This window comes from Rhincodon typus, chromosome 39, assembly GCF_021869965.1.
Source record: "Rhincodon typus isolate 14 chromosome 39, sRhiTyp1.1, whole genome shotgun sequence".
In the NCBI taxonomy this organism is placed as follows: domain Eukaryota; kingdom Metazoa; phylum Chordata; class Chondrichthyes; order Orectolobiformes; family Rhincodontidae; genus Rhincodon; species Rhincodon typus.
This window is the reverse complement of record NC_063370.1, coordinates 15,258,674-15,281,408: the sequence shown is the minus strand read 5'-3', so window position 1 is coordinate 15,281,408 and position 22,735 is coordinate 15,258,674. Positions and strand designations below refer to the sequence as shown.

Sequence of the window (22,735 nt, the reverse complement as noted above, 5' to 3'; positions counted from 1 at the left end):
CCTTCCCCTCCCCCATTTCTGAAGAAGGGTCTAGACCCGAAACATCACCTTTCCTGCTCCTCTGATGCTGCTTGGCCCGCTGTGTTCATCCAGCTCTACATCTTGTTATCCAAGAAGGAACCTTTCCCCTTGTGGAGGGATCAATGACCAGGTGGCATAAAATTAAGCTAAGGTGCAGAAAATTTAGAGGGGAAGTGAGGAAAAGTCTTCTCACTCAGAGGGTAACAGGAATCCAGAACTCACTGCCTGCAACAGTGGTAAGGGTAGAAACCTCATAACATTTAAGTATTTAATGTCTGTAGCCAAGTGCTGAAAATGGGATTGGAAGAATTAGGTCATTGTTTTTGACAAGCGCAGACTTGATGGGCCAAGTAGCTCTTTATCTGCACTGTCGACCTCTATTAATCTACAATTCCTTGCTGTTCCTATCAAAATACATCACCTCACACTTCATTGAATTTCATCTGCCACATAACTCATTGCACCAATGCATATTCTAATGAAGTTCATCACCATTAGCCTCTCAGTTCACAATTTGAAATTGAGCCCATATGCCCAAGTTTAGATTATTAATATATATCAAAGAGCAGTAGCCCAACACTGATATCGCAGAATGTAAATAATTCCTTCCTCCATTTGTAGAACAGCTGTGGGTCACTGGACCTGAAACGTTAACCTTAGTTTCTCTCCATAGACACTACCAGACCTGCTGAGTTTCTCCAGCAATTTCTGTTTTTGCTCATCACTACTACTTACTGTCAGCTAGCCAGTTTTGAATCCACGTTGCTACTGTCTCTTTTATTCTGTGGCTCTAACTTTGCTTTTGCTATATAGTAATTTATTGGCATTTGTATTTTTACAAAAAAAATTGAAAAGTGTTTAAATCACCATACTCCGATCCTATTTTGATAATTTTTAAATTTATATATAATTTCTGTTAAGATAAAGTCCAGCTTTGAGGAAAAGACAGGACCAACATTCTCCAAGCTGACATCAAAGTCGCCGAATCGAAGGCCATTGGAATCCCAGGCCAGATCCCATCACGCCACCGAAGCAAACCACCACTTCTTTGGATCACCAGGACTCGACATCAATGGCAGGTGGTATGGTCCCTTCCTCCCTTCGCTGCTGCAGCAGCCTGCTGAAACATCCATCCTCCTCCAGCTGGCCAACTCTGAAGCCACTAATGCCAGAACTCAGGCCCACAAAAGGTGACACTGCTAAAGCTGCAGCCACCAATGGTCTTTCTCCTGATGATGCTCTTCACCAGCCGCTCACCAGAAGGTAAGCAGAAGCAAAGACTTGAAAAATAAAGGAAGGAAGAAAGAAAAATAAAGAGCAGACAAGTCCTAGGCTCAGGAGGCCGGACACTGCTTAATCTGCTGCCACCATTTTTAATCTTCATCAGTTGCCTTTTAGGAGTCCACATAACTGAATCATCCGCATTACTTAAAAAAAAAAAGAAAAAAAAACAACTCTCGCAAGTTAGTTAAAAACAGAACTTGCTCTTAAGAGTCCTTGAAGCCTTTCTTTAATAAATCCAAGTGTCTTAATGTCACTCCAAATTATCATTTCTGAAAGCTTTCCCTCCACCAACGTTAAACTGTCTGCTGGCTTATTCTTGCATCCTTTTTCAAGGAAGTGTGCAACATATGCAATTCAAGTCCTTTGGCACCAATATATTGAAGGAGGCTTGAAGATCATGGCCAGTGCCTCTGCAATTTCCACTTGTACTTTCCATTGAGTGTCATCTGATCTGTCTCTGGTGACTTAGAAGTGAAAGTCCAGAGGACCATACGGTGGTCGCTGTAGTGAGGGCGGGGGACTGGCAGTGAGTTTAATACAAGGGTCATCACGTGAGGTGCAAGGCTGAGAAACCCTCATGGTGACCCAAGTTGGTACAGGAATTGATAGTGTGCAAATAAGCATCACTGTGCACTGCAAACCAGTCATCCAGCTGACTTAAGTACCAACCAGCCTATCCAATACGCAGGTTTTTAAACCATCCATCTTTTAACTAATTCCTCTTTCACTACGATGCAGCAACATCTTCCTTGGTAAAGAAAGATGCAAAACACTTATTTAGCTCCTCAGCCATGTCCTCTGCTTCCATGTTTCAAGTCTCTAATCGAGAAACTTTTCTTCTCTTACTGTTTATATACCCTATAGAAAACTTAGTGATTCCCTTTTATGTTAGCTGTCTCTTCTTCCACCCTCTCATTTGTTTTCTCACTGATTCTTTGGACTTTCTATATATTCAGCCCGGCTTTCAGTAGTCTTATCCACCTCACAAGTGGTGAAAGCAGTGTTCTTGAATATTTTTAAGGCAGAGGTAGTTCAATTCTTGTTAAGCAAGGGTGAATATAATCTGGAGTAGGCAGGAACGCCATCTACAAGTTTGCTGATGACACTGTGATAGGACGGATATCTAACGAGTCAGAATACAGAAAGGAGATAGAGGGCTTGGTGACATGGTGCAGCGACAACAATCTCTCTCTCAATGTCAGCAAGACTAAAGAATTGATCATTGACTTCAGAAAGAAAACAGGAGAACATGCCCCCATCACAAAGAAGCTGAGGTTGAGTGGGTGGAGAACGTCAAGTTCCTAGGAGTGATGACAACAGACAACCCGAACCTGGACTTCCAATGTTTTTGCAACAGTCGAGAAGGCACAATGTGTCTTCTTCCTCAAGCGGCTCAGGAAATTTGGCATGTCCATAATGACCCTCACCAACTTTTACATATACACCAGAAAGCATACTGTCCGGGTACGTAACAGCCTGGGGTATGGCATCTGCTCTGCCTAGTACCATGAGAAACTACAGAAGGTGGTGTGCACAGCCCAGGCCATCACGGAAACTAACTTTCCATCCATGGACTCCACTTACACAGATCATTGCCAGGGAAAGACTGCCATCATCAAAGACCCAACACACCCGGTAATACTCTCCTACAACAACTTCCATCAGACAGAAGATACAGAAGCTTGAACACGCACACCAGCAGGCTCAGGAACAGTTTCTTCCCAGCCATTATTAGACTGATGAATGGACTAATTTCAAATAATGCTGATCTTGCTCATATTGATCTTGTCTGACATCCGTGGTGGGGAAGCTCTTGGAGAAGATACTGAGAGACAGGATATATGCACATTTGGAAGAAAATGGACTACTTAGCGACAGGCAACATGGTTTCGTACGGGGAAGGTCATGCCTCACCAACCTGATTGAATTTTTTGAAGAGGTGACAAAGATAATTGATGACGGAAGAGCTGTGGATATAGTTTATATGGGTTTTCGTAAGGCATTTGATAAAGTCCCACATGGCAGATTGGTACAAAAACTAAAATCACATGGGATTTGGGGTGGGCTGGCTAGATGGATACAAAACTGGCTTGGTCATGGAAGACACAGGGGAGCGGTGGAAGGGTGTTTTTCAGAATAGAGACTGGTAACAAGAATCAGTCTTAAGTCCTCTGTTGTTTGTAGTATATATAAGTGATCTGGAGGAAAAGGTGGGTGGCCTGATTAGTAAGTTTGCAGATGCCACGAAGATTGGTGGAGTTGCTGATAATGCTGACAATTGTGAAAGGATACAACAGGTTAAGATAGATTGGCGACTTGAGCACAGAAATAGCAGATGGAGTGTAATCCAGACAAATGCGAGCTGATGCATTTTGGAGGATCAAATTTAGGTGTGAATTATACTGTACATGGCAGAACCCTTAGAAACATTAACATACAGACAGATCTGGGTGTGCAGGTCCACAGTTCCTTAAAAGTGGCAACACAGGTGGCCACGGTGATTAAGAAGGCATATGGCATGCTCGGCCGGGACATGGAGTACAAGAGTTGGCAAAACATGTTGCAGCTAATACAAAACACCCTTATTAGGCTGCATTTAGAGTATTGCGTGCAGTTTTGGTCGTCACATTACCAGAAGGACTTGGAAGCTTTGGAGATAATGCAGAAAAATGTTCACCAGGATGTTGCCCGGTCTCGAGGGCATTGGCTACGAGGAAAGGTTTAAAAAAACGACGGATTGTTTTCACTGGAAAAATGGAGCTGAGGGGAGACCTGGTAGAGGTCTACAAAATTATGACAGGCATGGTGACTCCATTTTTGGAATGAGTGAGTAAGTGAGGTAATATATTTGGGGCGGTTGCTGTACCCGGAGCACTACCTAGGTGGCGTCTCCCACCCATCCTCCTCTAACCAAAAAAAAGTTCTGAGCGCCGATTTGGTAAGGCTACTAGTTTTTTTTTTAAATAGTCTGTTTGGGAATTCAGAACAGTGGGAATGGATGTTAGGGCAGTTGCATGCTCCTCCTGTAGATTGTGGGAGGTAACGGTCACCACTAGTGTCCCCACTGACTTCATCTGCGGGAAGTGCACCCAACTCCAGCTCCTCGGAAACCACGTTAGGGAAATGGAGCTGGAGCTGGATGAACTTCGGATCATTCGGGAGGCTGAGGGGGTAATTGAGAGGAGTTACAGGAAAAAAGTAGATGGGTTACAGTCAGGGGACGGAAAGGGAACAGGCAGACAGTGCAGGGATCCCCTGTAGCCGTTCCCCTCAAAAACAAGTATACCGTTTTGGATACCGTTGGGGGGGGAAGAGACTTACCAGGGGTAAGCCATGGGGTACAGGTCTCTGGCACAGAGTCTATCCCTGTTGCTCAGAAGGGAAGGTTGGGGGGTGGGGGGGGAAGAGGAGGAGAGCATTAGTCACTGAGGACTCCATAGTTAGGGGGACAGGTAGGAGATTCTGTGGGAACGAGACACTCACGGTTGGTGTGTTGCCTCCCAGGTACTGGGGTCCGTGATGTCTCGGATCGTGTTTTCGGGATCCTTAAGTGGGAGGGGGAGCAGCCCCAAGTCGTGGTCCACATAGGCACCAACGACATAGGTAGGAAAAGGGATGGGGATGCAAGGCAGAAATTCAAGGAGCTAGGGTGGAAGCTTAGAGCTAGAACAAACAGAGTTGTTATCTCTGGTTTGTTACCCGTGCCATGTGCTAGCGAGGCGAGGAATAGGGAGAGAGAGCAGTTGAACACATGGCTACAGGGATGGTGCAGGAGGGAGGGATTCAGATACCTGGATAATTGGGGCTCATTCTGGGGTAGGTGGGACCTCTACAAACAGGATGGTCTACACCTGAACCAGAGGGGTACCAATATCCTGGGAGGGAAATTTGCTAATGCTCTTCAGTGGGGTTGAAAACTAATTCAGCAGGGGCATGGGAACCTGAATTGTAGCTCCAGTGTACAGGAGGTTGAGAGTAGTGAGATCACAAATAAGGTTTCAAGGTTGCAGGAGGGTACCGGCAGACAGGAAGGTGGTTTGAAGTGTGTCTCCTTCAAAGCCAGGAGCATCCGGAATAAGGTGGGTGAACTTGCAGCATGGGTTGGTGCCTGGGACTTTGATGTTGTGGCCATTTTGGAGACATGGATAGAGCAGGGACAGGAATGGTTGTTGCAGGTTCCGGGGTTTAGATGTTTCAGTAAGATCAGGGGAGGTGTGGTATTGTTAGTCAAGGACAGTATTACAGTGGCAGAAAGGACGTTTGATGAGGACTCGTCTACCGAGGTTGTATGGGCTGAGGTTAGAAACAGGAAAGGAGAGGTCACCCTGTTGGGAGTTTTCTATAGGCCTCCGAAAAGTTCCAGAGATGTAGAGGAAAGGATTGCAAAGATGATTCTGGATAGGAGCAAAAGTAACAGGGTAGTTGTTATGGGGGACTTTAACTTTCCAAATATTGACTGGAAACGCTATAGTTCGAGTACTTTAGATGGGTCAGTTTTTGTCCAGTGTGTGCAGGAGGGTTTCCTGACACAGTATGTAGATAGGCTGACAAGAGGAGAGGCCACATTGGATTTGGTACTGGGTAATGAACCAGACCAGGTGTTAGATTTGGAGGTAGGTGAGCACTTTGGTGATCGTGACCACAATTCGGTTACGTTTACTTTAGCGATGGAAAGGGATAGGTATACACAGCAGGGCAAGAGAGTTATAGCTGGGGGAAAAAGGCAATTATGAGGCGATTAGGCAAGATTTACGATGCATAGGATGGAGAAGGAAACTGCAGGGGCTGGGCACAATTGAAATGTGGAGCTTGTTCAAGGAACAGCTACTGCGTGTCCTTGAGAAGTATGTGCCTGTCAGGCAGGCAGGAAATGGTCGAGCGAGGGAACCGTGGTTTACTAAAGAAGTTGAATCTCTTGTCAAGAGGAAGAAGGAGGCTTATGTAGAGATGAGGCGTGAAGGCTCAGTTAGGGCGCTTGAGAGTTACAAGTTAGCCAGGAAGGACCTAAAGAGAGAGCTAAGAGGAGCCAGGAGGGGACATGAGAATTCTTTAGCAGGTAGGATCAAGGAAAACCCTAAAGCTTTCTATAGGTATGTCAGGAATAAAAGAATGACTAGAGTAAGATTAGGGCCAGTCAAGGACAGTAGTGGGAAGTTGTGCGTGGAGTCTGAAGAGATAGGAGAGGTGCTAAATGCATATTTTTCGTCAGTATTCACACAGGAAAAAGACAATGTTGTCGAGGAGAATACTGAGATACAGGCCATTAGACTAGACGGGATTGAGGTTCATAAGGAGGAGGTGTTAGCAATTCTGGAAAGTGTGAAAATAGATAAGCCCCCTGGGCCGGATGGGATTTATCCTAGGATTCTCTGGGAAGCTAGAGAGGAGATTGCAGAGCCTTTGGCTTTGATCTTCATGTCGTCATTGTCTACAGGAATAGTGCCAGAAGACCGGAGACTAGCAAATGTTGTCCCCTTGTTCAAGAAGGGGAGTAGAGACAACCCTGATAATTATAGGCCAGTGAGCCTTACTTCGGTTATGGGTAAAGTGTTGGAAAGGATTATAAGAGATAGGATTTATAATCATCTAGAAAAGGAATAATTTGATTAGGAATAGTCAACACGGCTTTGTGAAGGGTAGGTCGTGCCTCACAAACCTTATTGAGTTCTTTGAGAAGGTGACCAAACAGGTAGATGAGGGTAAAGCGGTTGACGTGGTATATATGGATTTCAGTAAAGCGTTTGATAATGTTCCCCATGGTAGGCTATTGCAGAAAATACGGAGGCATGGGATTGAGGGTGATTTAGCAGTTTGGATCAGAAATTGGCTAGCTGTAAGAAGACAGAGGGTGGTGGTTGATGGGAAATGTTCATCCTGGAGTTCAGTTACTAGTGGTGTACCTCAAGGATCTGTTCTGGGGCCACTGCTGTTTGTCATTTTTATAAATGACCTGGATGAGGGCGTAGAAGGATGGGTTAGTAAATTTGCGGATGACACCAAAGTCGGTGGAGTTGTGGATAGTGCGGAAGGATGTTGCAGATTACAGAGGGACGTAGATAAGCTGCAGAGCTGGGCTGAGAGGTGGCAAGTGGAGTTTAATGCAGAGAAGTGTGAGATGATTCACTTTGGAAGGAGTAACAGGAATACAGAGTACTGGGCTAATGGTAAGATTCTTGGTAGTGTGGATGAGCAGAGAGATCTCGGTGTCCATGTGCATAGATCCCTGAAAGTTGCCACCCAGGTTGATAGGGTTGTTAAGAAGGCGTATGGTGTGTTAGGTTTTATTGGTAGAGGGATTGAGTTTCGGAGCCATGAAGTCATGTTGCAGCTGTACAAAACTCTGGTGCGGCTGCACTTGGAGTATTGCGTACAGTTCTGGTCACCGCATTGTAGGAAGGATGTGGAAGCATTGGAAAGGGTGCAGAGGAGATTTACCAGGATGTTGCCTGGTATGGAGGGAAGGTCTTATGAGGAAAGGCTGAGGGACTTGAGGCTGTTTTCGTTAGAGAGAAGAAGGTTAAGAGGTGACTTGATAGAGACATACAAGATGATCAGAGGATTAGATAGGGTGGACAATGGGAGCCTTTTTCCTCGGATGGTGGTGGCTAGCACGAGGGGACATAGCTTTAAATTGAGGGGTGATAGATATAGGACAGATGTCAGAGGTAGGTTCTTTACTCAGAGAGTAGTAAGGGCGTGGAATGCCCTGCCTGCAAAAGTAGTAGACTTGCCAACTTTAAGGGCATTTAAATGGTCATTGGATAAACATATGGATGATAATGGAATAGTTTAGGTTAGATGGGCTTCAGATTGGTTTCACAGGTCGGCGCAACATCGAGGGCCGAAGGGCCTGTACTGTGCTGTAATGTTCTATGTTCTATAGATAGGGTGGATGGTCAGAGGCCTTCTTCCCAGGATTGAAGTTTCAATTACAAGGGGGCACAGATTCAAGATGAGAGGGGGAGAGTTTAATGGAGATATGTGAGGGAAGATTTTCACGCAGAATGTTAGGAGCCTGGAATGCACTGCCAGAGGTAGTGGTGGAAGCAGACATGTTGGCAACATTTGAGAGGCATGTGGATTGTTATACGAATAGGGAGGGAATAGAGGGATATGGACCGAATAAGGGTAGAAGGTTTTTTTTTTTTTTTAAGGTTTAGTCAGGGCATGACGACTGGCACAGGCTTGGATGGTGAAAGGGCATGTTCCTATGCTGTATTTCTCTTTTGTTCTCGTTCTCTAGTGCACGCCCTGTGTGAAGTAACCTGTATGCCTCTGTGTAAGTTATTTTCTTCACCCTATGACATGTACATCCTTGCTTGCTATGATCTGCCTGTATTGCTGTAAAGAAAGCTTTTCACTGTATTGAGGTACACGTGATAATAAATCAAATCAAATGCAGCTTTGAAGTTACTATCAAATCAGCTGGGGTCTTACTGAATGGCAGAGTAGGCTCAAGGAACCAAACATCAGACTGCTACTTTATTTTTGTACGTACTTTTTTGATCCTTTCTCCTGCTTCACTTTACCCTCCATCACTTCCTTCATCCTGGGAGCTCCCTTATGAAATGAATCATGACTGCATCCAAACCGTTTCTTTAAAAGGCAGCTCATTTTCAGCTATAAATTAATTGTTTTGCTCTAAATTTCATCTTGCTGTTTTCCATAGCTAATCAAAACCTTTGATACTGTGGTCACTCTGTTCTCTTACCGACACTTGGTCAACCTCATTCCTTGGAAGCAGATCCAGCAACCTTCCTCATAGGTGCGGCAACATACGCAGAAAATTCTCCTGCATCTATTCTGGAGATTCTTGCCATTCTTTGCTTTCTGCATTATTATCTCAGTCTACATGAGGATAATATAGTCTTCCATTATAACTACTCCAATTCTTGTAACTCTGCAATATCCTTGCAACTTTATTTCTTTATATTCTTCCCATTAATTAGTGGCCTATAAACTACACTAAGCAATATAATAACATCCCTTTATTTCTTACCAAATAGATACGATCCTCAACTGGTCTCTAACATTGTACTGGTCTCTTTAATCAAGGAGCTACCACTCCTTACCAGAACCCATTTGATCCAGAACATTGTGTACCCAGTCCTGCCTGGTTTTTGAAGGAGGTCCCAATTATCAACACATCATATTTCCACATTTATCTGCACCCACAGCTTACCACTTTATTTGCCATGCTCCACACATTTATAGGCACACACAATAAACCTTACTTAGACTTTATTACCTTCCTAGTACTATGACCTGATTGAATAATTTAATATTTCCTAATCCAGTGCCATTATAACAAAATGCGCAACAAGGATGCTAGCCCTGGCTCTGTTCAGGCACAACCCTGTGGTGTGCAATTACATCAGAACCGATCATAATGCCCTAGTTATCCGAGGCCTGCATGGTTATAGAAGCAATGGCAAAAGGAGGAGAAACCATTTTATGCAGAATCTGGAATGCATGACCTCTGTGTGGTGGACACAGATTCAACAAAAACTTGCAAAAGAGAACCAACATTACCTGGAGACAGCAAACATTACAGAATGGTGGGGCTGTGTTACTAGGCAAATTGGTCTTGCAGAGAACTGTAGACCAATGGGCTGAACAGTCTCCTTCTGTGGGGTGATCATTTTGTGATTCTATGAAATTAGTTGATTTCACATGGGTCAATCTAATCAACCAAGGTCTTGTCTAAGATGGTTATCTGATGACCCTGATGCAAATGCAGGTAATGGTGAGGATTAAAAATTGTTTAGTTGTGATCCTTCTTACAAAAAAAATAGTCTGCCAACATTCACTGCTCATGTTATCTATTAGAAGACAATGTCACATGATACCAAAACATGGCAACGCCCACATTACTATTATGAGAAAAAGGCAACACATATAAAGGAGGAAGGAAACCGCAGAGAAAGGTTTTTTCCACTCAACTCTATCAATTTTCCACACAGTATAATACCAGCAATTGATCTTGATCATTCAATTTACATTTCTACGAACAGGCTTATTTTGGGAAAACTTAGGTTTATCATGCATGCATCTGCATCCACACCACCCTCCCCTAGAGTATTATAATTAGAATTGAATTTGAAACAAACATTGTAATCCAGAAGATGAAGTCAAAATGAAGGCAAATAATTAACCCAGACTACAGTTAAAAGCTTCTCAACCTTCCTAGAGAACAGAAGTAATGCATTTACTACAGAAAGGAAAAACTAGCGACCAAAAACAGCAGAGAAAAAGAGTGGAGTTAGGATTTTAAAAAAAGCCTTGCATTAAGAGCATTAGCAAGGCCAAAGTAAAAGCAGAGGAGTGAGACAAACAAGAGACTAGGACTATTCGACATTACTTTCTAAAATGCCACAAACACTACGGAGACATTGATATGCAATTAAGCACTTGTGGCTAGGACTACCCATGTCTTTCATCTGGAAATGAAAAGGCCCTTTGGGGAAATCAGTCTCTAACACTGTGGTTACAGTACCAGCAGCCTTTAAACTATCGTAATCTTAACTGCACAGCAGGTCCGTCATTGCTGTTGCTCTCGGCAAACCCCAGTCTTTTTCAGGAGGCCCAAGGGGATGGTGTGTGCTCCGAAAGACTCCCTGGGTGCCACAGAACAACAGATGGGAGGTGGGAGGCGAGGCAGAAGGCTTGCAGTAATGCAGGCCACACATACTATTGTGGGCATGGTCATTTTGGAGGATCTCAGATTACAGAGCACAGGGCAATTCACAATCCATCCCATGCTGCCCCTTGATAAACCTTTGCTTTGTAAATATTGTGCTGCAGGTACTGTGGAATTGATGGCAGAGGCATCAGGCAGATGGGATACAGAGCTTTGCTGTGGGCTTTAACCATTTACAGACCAGTGAATGTCTGCAGCATTAAAAATTAAAGACTGTTGTTTTTTTGTTTCACTCACTACCTTAACTGAAGGTTCCAACCTCTGCAGAACTCAGTCACCAGTTCCCCAGTCAAGTGAACATAGTTAATGACTGAAGCTAACCTAGGATCTATTCTTCACCCCTGATAAACAATCAGATCACAGACACAGAAAAATACTCCCTGCAAATCTGCTTTTTGGCTAAAAGCTTCTGATTTAGCATCATAAAGACAGGGAGGAGGCTGAACACTGCCTGCCTAGGGTATTTGGTATCTGGTATCTGGGTTTCTGCACTTCTGAACATTGACAGAATGACACATGATGCCCAAGGTAACAGGGAAAGAGAATCAGAGATGGCCACTCTATAGAGTGACATCAGCAGGAAAACAAAAGCACTTTTGCTGAAATGGCTTCGTGAGAAGTCTTTAGAATCAACAGAGTTCAAACCACAGCTGAGAGAAAAATCAGCAACATGTCTCTGGCATCAAGCAGGTAAGCAATCCATTCACAACTTTTCAGGGTCTTTGACAGCTTCCTTAGGTATTTGTTTCCTGATGAGTATACCGGTGATTTTGGAAATGCTGGAGTATTCAGCAGATCTGACAGAACCTTTTGGAGGGGGAAGCAGTGAATGTTTCAGATCCTCCATTTCAATTCCGATGAAAGGCTGTAATGTGAAACATCAACTGTTTCTTTCTCTTCACAATGTTTTTGGACCATCTAAGCATTTCCCATTTCTCTTTCAGATTTCCATCAGCAAGAGTCTCTTGTCCTGAAATTTCCATTTTATTAACTTCTTTCAGGAGAGTTTGAAAGGAAGGTGAAAAATCTATTTTAAACAAAACAGTCACTATCCAACAAAGCAGTCAAATTCACACTAAAACCCTGTCCCGTTATGTTTCAATCCTCATTTGAGTTGCCAGTGAAAGGGCGCATAACCTCTTCCTCTCATCAATATTATCAAGCTACCTCACTGCAAAAAGCTGAAAATCTCTTTATTCAGGTTGAAGGAAGAATTGGAAGTAACTAGTTTCCCTTCACCAGCTTAAGTGCTCTACAATTGAATTGTCCAGTATGACTCATGTCAATGTGGTCATGACTGTTCATTGACAAATTAAATATTTTATAACCAAACCTCAGTGTACTGTACAACCATGTTGCAAAGACTGAATTGTTATTAGTACAAAATTTAGAAGTCAAAAAGTACCTTTACATGGTGACCGTTCATATACCGCGTTGCATCCCTGAACAAACGATACATTATGAACCCATGTGGATCTACACTGTCAATAAGCGGATAAGCTGTCTGTAAGAGAAAAGCATAGAGCTGTCAGTCATCACCCTGAAGACAGATTCCAGTTCAAATCAAAAAACAAAACAAATAAACCAATATTAACCCATCCCCAATATATGTGATAACATCCCCCACAGCTTTGTGCTATCTGAAACTCAAACAGAGTTTTAGATCAAGTGAGACCAATGCTACTGGTTTGTAGCCACCTGCATCAAGAAACAAACTTGCTGGGATTTGCCAATGGCAGCAAAATCGGAAAAAGGACTTCCCCAAGCCACACACCTCAATAAAAACACAGAAACTTGTGCAAGACCCATGACTTTGCAGCTGGGGCCACAAGAGTGCTTTGAGATATTACTCAGCTATCTAACAAAGGTACAGGTGACCCCCAAAGGATGTATTTGGCTAGTTCCAACTTCCAGAGATCCAGCTTCTGCAGCCTTAGATTAAGGGATACAAACAGTATTTGAACTGTAGGAGGAAGTAGGAATATTAGAATCATACAACATAGGAGACTATTGTTCCAGCCCTTTGAAAGAATTATCCAATTAAGCTTGTTCACCCATGGCCCTGCAAAGTTCTCCCCTTTGAGTACATCTCTAATTCTCCTTTCAAAAACTTACTATTGAATCTTTCCAAAACCCTTTCAGGAAGTGCATTCCAATCATCACAGCATGTAACAGGAAAATATTTCACCTTTCTGTCTCTTAAATCACCTTTAACCCATGTCGTCCTCTGGTTACCAAAACTAAAAAAGTCTTCTACCAGTGAAAACATTTAAAACTTACCCATTTCAAGATGGCTTTTATTGGTATAATAGTAAACTTAAAAAAAAATTGAAATAACTGCAAATGCTGGAAATCAGAAACAAAAACAGAAATTGCTGGATAAAACTCAGCAGGTCTGGCAGCATCTGTAGAGAGAAAGTAGAATTAATGTTTTGTGTCCAGTGACCCTTCTTCAAATCCCATCAACTTAGAGGGATCTAGGCATACGCGTCCATAGTTCCCTCAAAGCGGCAAAATAGTGGATAAGATGCTCAAGAAGGCATATGGCATTGTCAGGACATATGTATAAAAATTAGCAAAACGTTACAGCTGTATAGAACTTTAGTTAGGCCACATTTGGAATATTAGTGTACAGTTCTGGTCACCACGGGTAAATAGTTATTAGATTCTGGGAGGGATAAAGATGGGGCAAATGGAATCCAATCCAAAACACTCTGACGTGATGCGTTTGGTCACAAAGTCATAGAGATGCCTGGCACGGAAACAGACCCTTTGGTCCAAGTCGTCCATGCTGACCAGATATCATAAATAAAGCTAGTCCCATTTACCAACACTTGGCCCATATCCCCCTATTCATATACCCATCCAGATGCCTTCTAAATATCCTAATTGTACCAGCCTCTACCACTTCCTCTGGCAGCTCATTCCATACATACACTACGCTCTGCACTGCCCCTGGAATCCTTCTTAAACCTTTCCCCTCTCACCTTAAACCTATGACGTCTAGTTTTGGACTCCCCCCATCCCGGAGAAAAGACCTGGTCCATTTACCCTATCCAAGCCCATGTTTTTATAAAGGTTGGTTAGGCCACTTTTGGAATATTGTGTGCAATTCCTATCTCCCTGCTATAGGAAGGATGTTGTGAAACTTGAAAGTGTTCAGAAAAGATTTACAAGGACGTTGCCGGGGTTGGAGGGTTTGAGCTAAAAGGGAAAGGCTGAATAGGCTGGGGCTATTTTCCATGGAGCATCGGAGGCTGAGAGGTGATCTTGGGCGGGGCAAACAAATACATGAAGAATCACAGAATCCCTACAGTGTGGAAACAGGCTATTCGGCCCAGAGTCCACAGCAACCCTCCGAACAGCACTGCACCCAGAAATCACCCCCCTATCCTATCCCTCTAATCCTGTATTTTCCATGGCTAATCCACCTAGCCTGCACTGTGGAAGGAAATCCACACACAGGAAGATTGTGGGGAGTTTGCACAGTTTCCCGAGGGTGGAATTGAACCCAAGTCCTTAGCACGGTGGGGCAGTAGTGCTAACCTTGCCACCCTAAATAGTAGGGACCTGGGAAGCAGAGGATCAGAGGGACCTTGGGGTGCACGTCCACTAGTCTCTTAAGGTAGCAGAATAGGTAGGTAAATCAGTTAAGGTGGCATTTGGGACTTTGGCAGAATCCCTCAAAACGTTTGTGTAGTATTTATATGTCCATATGCGATGCCAAGGCATAGAAGGTTATAGGCCAAACGCTGGAAAATGGGACTGGAATAATTAGGTGGTTGTTTTTGAACAGCACAGGCTCAATGGACCGGTGGGAACTTTTCTGTGCTGCAGAACTCACTGGCACTATGACAATTGCAAGTCATGTTTTTAAACTGCATTCTGAATAACAATGACTTTAAAATCAATAATTATTGTTGGAACTATTTAACAGATGAGAAATACGGTGTAAAAAATATTTTATGCTGCAATAATTATGTAGAGTCTGCTTTCATGCTGTAGTTTAGTCGCAACATAAGCACGAGGCAATTAGCAAAGAAACCTGTCTTGCCGCATAGACAGGCTGAAACCTGCCAGGCAGGTACCTATGCACATTCATCATTATCTATTCCAGAACACGATATATCGGATTTGCTTCACCTAGTTTCAAATCATGCTTAAAAAATATTGTTGAAATTTAGCTGCCTCATGTGAAACCGAATCTGTTGCAACGGAGTTTTTTTTTCCCCCAAATCTCATGTTTTATTAGGCAGGGATTTTCTGAACACTGGTGTGGCATCATGTCTCTTTTAAAAATAGAGAGCAATCACCTAGCAGCATTCTTCTGGCTTGCAAAAAATTAATGAAGACAACAGGGAAAAGGGATTTTAGAGAAGTTAAAAAAAGAAATCAGCTGAAGAGGGGAAAGATCCAAGAAAAATAAGACACACATACACAAAGGAAACAGAGAGAGCAAACAAAAATATACAAAAGGAAGCAGTTTGGTACGATAATAATAATCTGTTCTGATTTACAAGTATCAGTATCAGCAGAACATTTACTTGGTTGAACCAGGCCAAATGAAATCCTGTTTAACCTAGATCTGAGCTTCATATTCACACCAAATCCATTATTAAGGCCACAACACACAACTCCATATTCCTAACTCCTCCCTCCCAACTGATACTGAAATTCTTCTATTACTTTGATAAGCACTTCACCATTCTGTGTCAGGCTCCTATTTGCCATAAAGTTTAGTTTTGTTCACTCAAACGTGCTCACTAACTTAATACCTGTTCCTAACCTTCCAATGCACCAAACCTGATAATATACGTTACATTTAAACCATGAAGGAGAATTAATCAGCTGACTGTGCACTGCATAGATGCTCAAGTGGAGCTCAACAAAATCTAGGCACAGGCAGGACTGTGTCTAATTAAAAATAGACACATTGTCTTCTCTCAGTGACTGATGGCAAGGGTGAATAGCTGGGTGGAATTAGTTCTTAACTACTTTGAAACCTGCTGAGAAAATCTAAGTGGAAGTGTCTTTAGAACACAGTTGCCAGCCCTTACTCTTTTAAATTAAGCTCTCATTAATTAACAAGCATGGTTGATGGAATTTCTCAAGCACTCTTACATGTTGCTGTTACACAGTCTGGGAGAATGGCAATGACAACTGCTCTGTACACTGGGTTATTGCAGACGTCTGTGTTGTCAAACACTTGCTGCCATAGTTTGTAAAAGGCTGAGTTCGCACAGCTGATCCAGGGTTGGATCTCCTTATCAGCGGTGGCCTTTTGAGAGCACTGACTGCCAGGTTATGAGAGGTGCTCAATATATTTTGGATCCTCTCTTTCAGCATGTTTCGGAAGTGGAATATTTGGCTGACCAAACACGCGTTGATGTGAGGTTTGTTTCGGCAACATTCAAGGACCGGTATAGTTTCTTGTATCTAAAGTTGAAGAAATCACAAGTGGCTTACAAATTTAGTGCTGATTAGAACAAACAAGGCTACAGTCACCTATGGATGGGAAACCATCCATAACGGTTAACCTAGTTTGAGCACAGAGGTGACAGATTGAACAGCATCTACCACATATTCCAAATTCAATGGGAGGACCACTGAACAAACACTAGTGTCCTTCCTGAAGTCAGACCCACAGGCATTCACGCAAAGTCCTGCAAACTTAACTATGACAGACAAGATACTGTCTGGATGGCTGAAAAGCATTTCTTTCACCAGGTCCCGTTTCTTCAACTTTCAAACTGCCAGTATTTTGGGAAGGACGAGGAAAAAAAACCCTCAGACACCCAAACTCTTCTTGAAGCATTGTATTGACATAATTGCCAGGAGGAGCATGCTAATAGTCATTTAAAATGGTGGCAATTTGTCCATCAAGATGTATCATATTTTGTGCCACAAAGTCTTAACAACAAGATAGAGGGTGGCAAAGAGAAAGAGAGGAAAAAGCAGCAATCCTGCATTTCCACTACCTCATGGAACACCTATGCCCTATGTGCTGAAAGGTCTAGGCGTTGGGAATCAGCCTACTCAGTCACATGCAGGTCCAAAGCAGAAACTCACAACCCTGAGTAGGTCCCATCCTTGAATAGAGGGACAGCTGTTGCTGATGATTTAATAAGCAATTAAAGTAAACCTCCCCAATATAGGACACCCAGCCTTTGTTTCTGTCTTATCAAGTGGATGGAACACCACAACAATTTTCAACATCAGTATCCAACACACTGCAGATTTTTAAATTATCCAAGTGTCTATTCAAATTATCTTGAGCAAATAGGCTGATCCAAACCACTTGTATGATATGGCCACATTTAAGAAACAGCAGCACTTTTTGGAGGACAGTGGCACTGCACTGGTCTGATGCTGCTTTTGAACAATAAAAAAGATGCTGTAACTACAGATGCTGTAACTCAAAGAAAAACATAAATTTCTGGAAAAAACATGTTCTGAAGAAGGGTCACTGGACCCGAAACATTAATTCTGCTTTTTCTCCACAGATGCTGCTACACCTGCTGAGTTTTTCCAGAAATTTCTGTTTTAGCTTCTGATGCTGCTTCTTTCCACTTCACATTTAACCACCATCAATCCTGATCAAATGTCAAGCTGAAGAGGAGTTTGTAAATCTAGTGGTAGAGCCATGAAACAATGAGCCTCTGCCAAGGATGGAGAAAATAAATTTGAATAGTTTGTACTTATAACTGTAACTGGTGAAACATGGAAAATAAGAGTTGGAGTAGGCCCTTTGGCCCTTCAAGCTTGCTCTGCCATTCAATATGATCAGACTCTCAGCACTCCAAGTCAGCACTCTGCTTCCACTCTTGCCCCATACTCCATAATCCCTTCATCCCCAAGAATTCTATCAGTCTCAGAAATCACACACCACCAGGTTTAGCCCAACAGGTTTATTTGAAAACACAAGCTTTCGGAGCCTCAGTCCTTCTTCAGGTGTTAGAGAGAGAGGTAGTATCAGACACAGAATTCATAAGTAAAAGATCAAAGGTTCACACACCATTGATGAGGATGTACTAAACAAACCAAAGATGCTGTTAAATCTTTAATCAGTTAGAAGCTTTTTAATATGTATACATAAATCCCCGAATTCCATTCAAGTCATGGTCCTGAGAGAACTAAAGGTTTAAGAGGTGACATTTTAGGTCAGACAATGCATGTTAGGTGCGAAGCCTTGTTTACAGCCTGCCTGTGGTTTAGTTTGGGGTCAGACTGGTTTTATTTCTAAAGTAGAAATTTATAAAACACTGCATTGACTGACTGTCTATAAATTGTGTGCTTTTTGAACCAAATAAATTCTACAGATACAAATTTACCCCTTAGATTCACGTGTGCATGCACAGAAGACAGCGAGACAGAGCGAGTGTGTGTGCGCGGCATCGTGGGGGAGGGAGATTGCATGTGTGAAAGTGTAGAGTGAGGTGTGGTCACCTGTAGTGCGACATGAACCCAAGATCCCAGTTGAGGCCATCCTCATGGGTACCGAACTTGCCTATCAGCTTCTGCTTGGCTACTCTATATTGTTGTGTATCTCGAAGTCCGCCTTGAAGGATGTTTACCCGAAGATCCGAAGCTGAAGGTCCTTCACAGCTGAAGTGACTCCCCAACTGGGAAGGAGCATTCCAGTCTGGTGATTGTTGTCCATTCATCTGTTGTCATAGCACCTGCACGATTTTGCATCCTTGTTGCAGCATATGAGATAGGCAATGGTGGCTGAGTCACATGAATATCTGCCGTGCACGTAGTGGATGGTGTTCCCACGTGTGACGGTAGTGTCCATGTCGAAGATCTGGCATGACTTGCAAAGGTTACCATTACAGGGCTACATAGTACTGTGGTCGATGCTGTCCTGAAGGCTGGGTAGTTTGCTGTGAACAATGGTCTGTTTAAGGTTTGGCGGTCGTTTGAAGGCGAGAAGTGGAGGCGTGGGGAAGATCTTGGCGAGGTGCTCATTGTCAATGTGTCAAAGGCTGTGAAGAACATGGCGTGGTTTCTCCACTCCCGGGAAGTATTGGACAACGAAGGGTACCCTATCAGACATATCCCCTGTCGGCCTTGAGGTGGTCATTACGGTTTTTCGCTGGGGCACGTCAGAACTGGCGATTCATGAATTGAGCACCGTATCTATGAGGGCGTCCTTCAACACCTTCAGGCATCCGTCTCATTCCTCCTCATCTAAGCAGATTCTGTGTAAACGTAGGGCTTGTCCGACTCCAAAGTAAAAAAACACACAGATTCTAAACAAGGCCTCACACCTAACATGCACTGTCTGACCTAAAATGTCACCTCTTCTTCACACTGATAAAACCTTTAGTTCTCTTAGGACCATGACTTGAAAGGAATTTGGGGATTTACATATACATCTTAAATCGATTAAAACCTTCTAACTGATTAAAGATTTAACAGCATCTTAGGTTGGTTTAGTACATCCTCCATGATGTGAATCTTTGATCTTTTACTTATAAATTCCGTGCCTGATTATACCTCTCTCACTAACACCTGAAGGAGGACCGAGGCTCCGAAAGCTTGTGTTTTCAAATGAACTAGTTGGACTATAACCTGGTGTTGAGATTTCTGACCTCGGTCACCCCAGTCCAACACCGGGACTTCCACATCACGTCTATCAAACTCCTCCTTGAAAACAATGTTTTGGCTTCAACCATTTTCTACGGCAGTGATGTATCTGAACCTACTCACTTGCTGTTAACTGCAACTTTTAAAATGTCTACACACCTCCTATTGTATATTTAAGAGCTGCAAAGCCTAGCAAATTAGTTCGAGTTTGAATTTTGAAGTATTTATGGTTAAAATTAGTTATTTCTTTTAGAACATGATTTAACAAACTGTGTACTGGTTGTAACCAATTATATACAATATTTTGCAACTATGCTATTCAGAAATTTGAAGTTACAATCATCTAGTTACTTTGTAGCTTTGAATAGCAACCAATTCCCTTTAAAGCTAATCCAGGAGTAGTTCATTCGTTCCCAACTACGTATTTCTCTTCAGATTCCAGCTGATAGTTCATTCAGGGATTTTAGGTTGCTTCCGGTACCTTGCTGTTCTTTGCTCACTTACACTGGCCAATCCATGGGAACAAGATTAAAAGGAGAAAAAATATCAGCGTGAAGACAACTTCATGTATTTTGAAACATATGATGCAAAATCAGTGGATAAACAAAACTCACCATGCCCGTTTCTGTGGTGAAGATAACAATTTCATACAATGGTGCCAACTGCTGAAATAGGTAGTCTATACCTGGCCTCTTCTTAAACCGCCAACCTGTGACTAACTTAAAGACAAGGGACAGAGTGAGTCAATTAAAATAGCACTATTACTAAAATGTTTATCAAATTCAGGTAGAGTTTTGGCTCAATGGTAGCACTCGCTTAAGTCAGAAGATCAATCCCAATCCAGAGAGCTGTGAAGCCTCACAGCGGCAGGGACCCAGGTTCAGTTCCACCCTCAGGCGACTGTCTGTGTGGAGTTTGCACATTCTCCCAGTGTCTGCGTGGGTTTCCTCTGGGTGCTGCGGTTTCCTCCCACAGTCCAAAAATGTGCAGGCTAGGTGGATTGGCCATGGTAAACTGCCCATAGTGTTCAGGGATGTGTAGATTATGTGTGTTATAGGGGGATGGGTCTGGGTGGAATGCTCAGAGTTGGTGTGGACTTGTTGGGCTAAAGGGCCTGTTTCCACACTGTAGGGATTCTATGATCAATTGAGATTAATCTTCAGATCAAGGCACTGCTATCTCATAATGCCAGTGACCCAGGGTCGATTCCAGCCTCAGGTGACTGTGTGTCAAGTTTGCACAATCCTCCCTGTGTCTGTGTGTGTTTCCTCCCACAGTCCAAAGATGTGCAGGTTAGGTGGACTGACCATGCTAAATTGCCCATAATGTGCAGGGACGTGCAGGCATGGGAGGGGGGGGGGGGGGGGGGGGTGGATGCGGGTGGGATGCTCTTCGGAAGGTCGGTGTGGACTCCATGGGCCGAATGGCTTGCTTCCGCACTGTAGGGATTCTATCCTATGATAGTCAAACATGAAGTCTAAATTCAAATTTCCATTAATTTGCATTTTTCTCAAGACGTAGATACCAAGTCTTGATTTTCCTATTAAGATCATTCATTTAGTGGACTACAAAGCTCACACTCCTTTCTTGAATGTTTAGGCATGTCATTCAAACAGGAAGAATGAGAAGTACACGAGAAGAAGAACAACAAATGCAAAAATAAACAAACTGCCTTGGCTTCAAAGACTGAAGCACAACCAGCTAAGATGGATTGCAATGTCACAGCAATATTTTGGGGTTCTCATTTTATTATCTTTTGAAGTCACAAAATTCCTTATCAAACATCTTATCTCTAGATATTCAGATTTGCTAAGTTTTAAATAAACCAGGGAAATAAAATTCAAGTAGTATAATCAGTAGGTGAAACACAGGAAGGTGAGACAAGGTAGGCTACATTTAGAAAAGAAAATTATCCCTTTGCATTTAACGTACAAAAAGACTATACAAGTCAGCCCTTTGAAGTGGAGCCGTGCTGTGCGAACAGATCCAATCTGAATCCCAAAGGCAAGTGATGCAATGTGATCAGGTGGAATGACTCCACATGGCTCACAACATTACTGAAAAGCAATGGACTGAAACTGCAATAACTTTTAACAAACTGTCCACACAAAGGCAGTATAATAAAGAAGCATTTCCAGTAACATTAAATAATAAAGAAAAAACTCATTTCACCCAAGGGCAAATGCTTTCATTAGATCTCTACAGTGTGGAAAGACAGTGTAATGCATATCACTGCAATCTCTCCCTTCTGAACAGTACCATATGGGGAGTCCTCAGCTCCTTTCAACCACCTGCTCTATATTCAGGTGTTCACATTACAAGGGACTGCCCACTCAACAGGTGTGGGTTTTATCAGATACAATGAAACACTTAAGCACACTAACTCAAGGAGTAGCGACTGCATCATCCATATAGACAAGCAATTCCAAGTTTAACATGGGTCAAGAGTAGGGCTGGTAAATTGTTCTCAGGACCTCTGTGGGTGCAGGAGACAGACAAAAGCAGCCTTGCTTTCTGCTCTAAAGCATTGACTGGAATTGCACATGTGCCACTGGTTGAGAGTTTGGAGCAGACTCCATTTCAATGTATCCATGAGCCAACAGGAGTCTGCTAACATGCAAAACAATTGGCTTAACACACAAAGAATGAGACTTTTGGCAAAGCAAGAATAATGGAGGCGGTAACCGAGATACTTCAATATGAAGCAATGCCTTGAGGCAGGGGCAGAAACAGAATTAGCAAAAGGAAAGTTGCAAGATATATGTATTCTCCGCTGATCTGAATTAGTTTCCATGCATGCAAAAAAAAAACAAAAAATCCAAATCAACATTTCAAAAATAACTTGCAGTCATATGGTGCCTTTCAGAACATTAGGAGCCAGAAAGAATTTTTGAAGTATAGACTACCACTGCAATGTTAGACAGAAACCAATTTGTGAATCAAGTCCTCATAAACAAACAAAGAAACTAATCAGGTAAGTGACCAGATACCACGTTTCTGTGATGATGGTTTAAAACTAAACTTAAAAAGTCTTTTAAGAGCTGGAATAAAAGGAAGACTTTCAACAGAAGTATTATCCTTAGACTTCCCTTCTCCTTTAATGTATCTTGTCAAACCCATTTATTGCATATGCATTCACTG

The 22,735-nt window shown here is 42.8% G+C and overlaps 1 protein-coding gene across 1 annotated transcript in view; it reads right to left on the bottom strand.

Annotated features, from left to right (window-relative positions):
* Positions 1–22,735, bottom strand: part of timm50 (translocase of inner mitochondrial membrane 50 homolog (S. cerevisiae)) — a 154,560-nt gene that overhangs the window by 21,014 nt on the left and 110,811 nt on the right. The window contains exons 6-7 of the mRNA XM_048618327.1: positions 20,209–20,313; positions 12,411–12,509 (exon numbers count right to left, since the gene is read on the bottom strand). Coding sequence (XP_048474284.1) covers positions 12,411–12,509; positions 20,209–20,313 — 204 coding nt within the window. The remainder of the gene's footprint in view (positions 1–12,410; positions 12,510–20,208; positions 20,314–22,735) is intronic.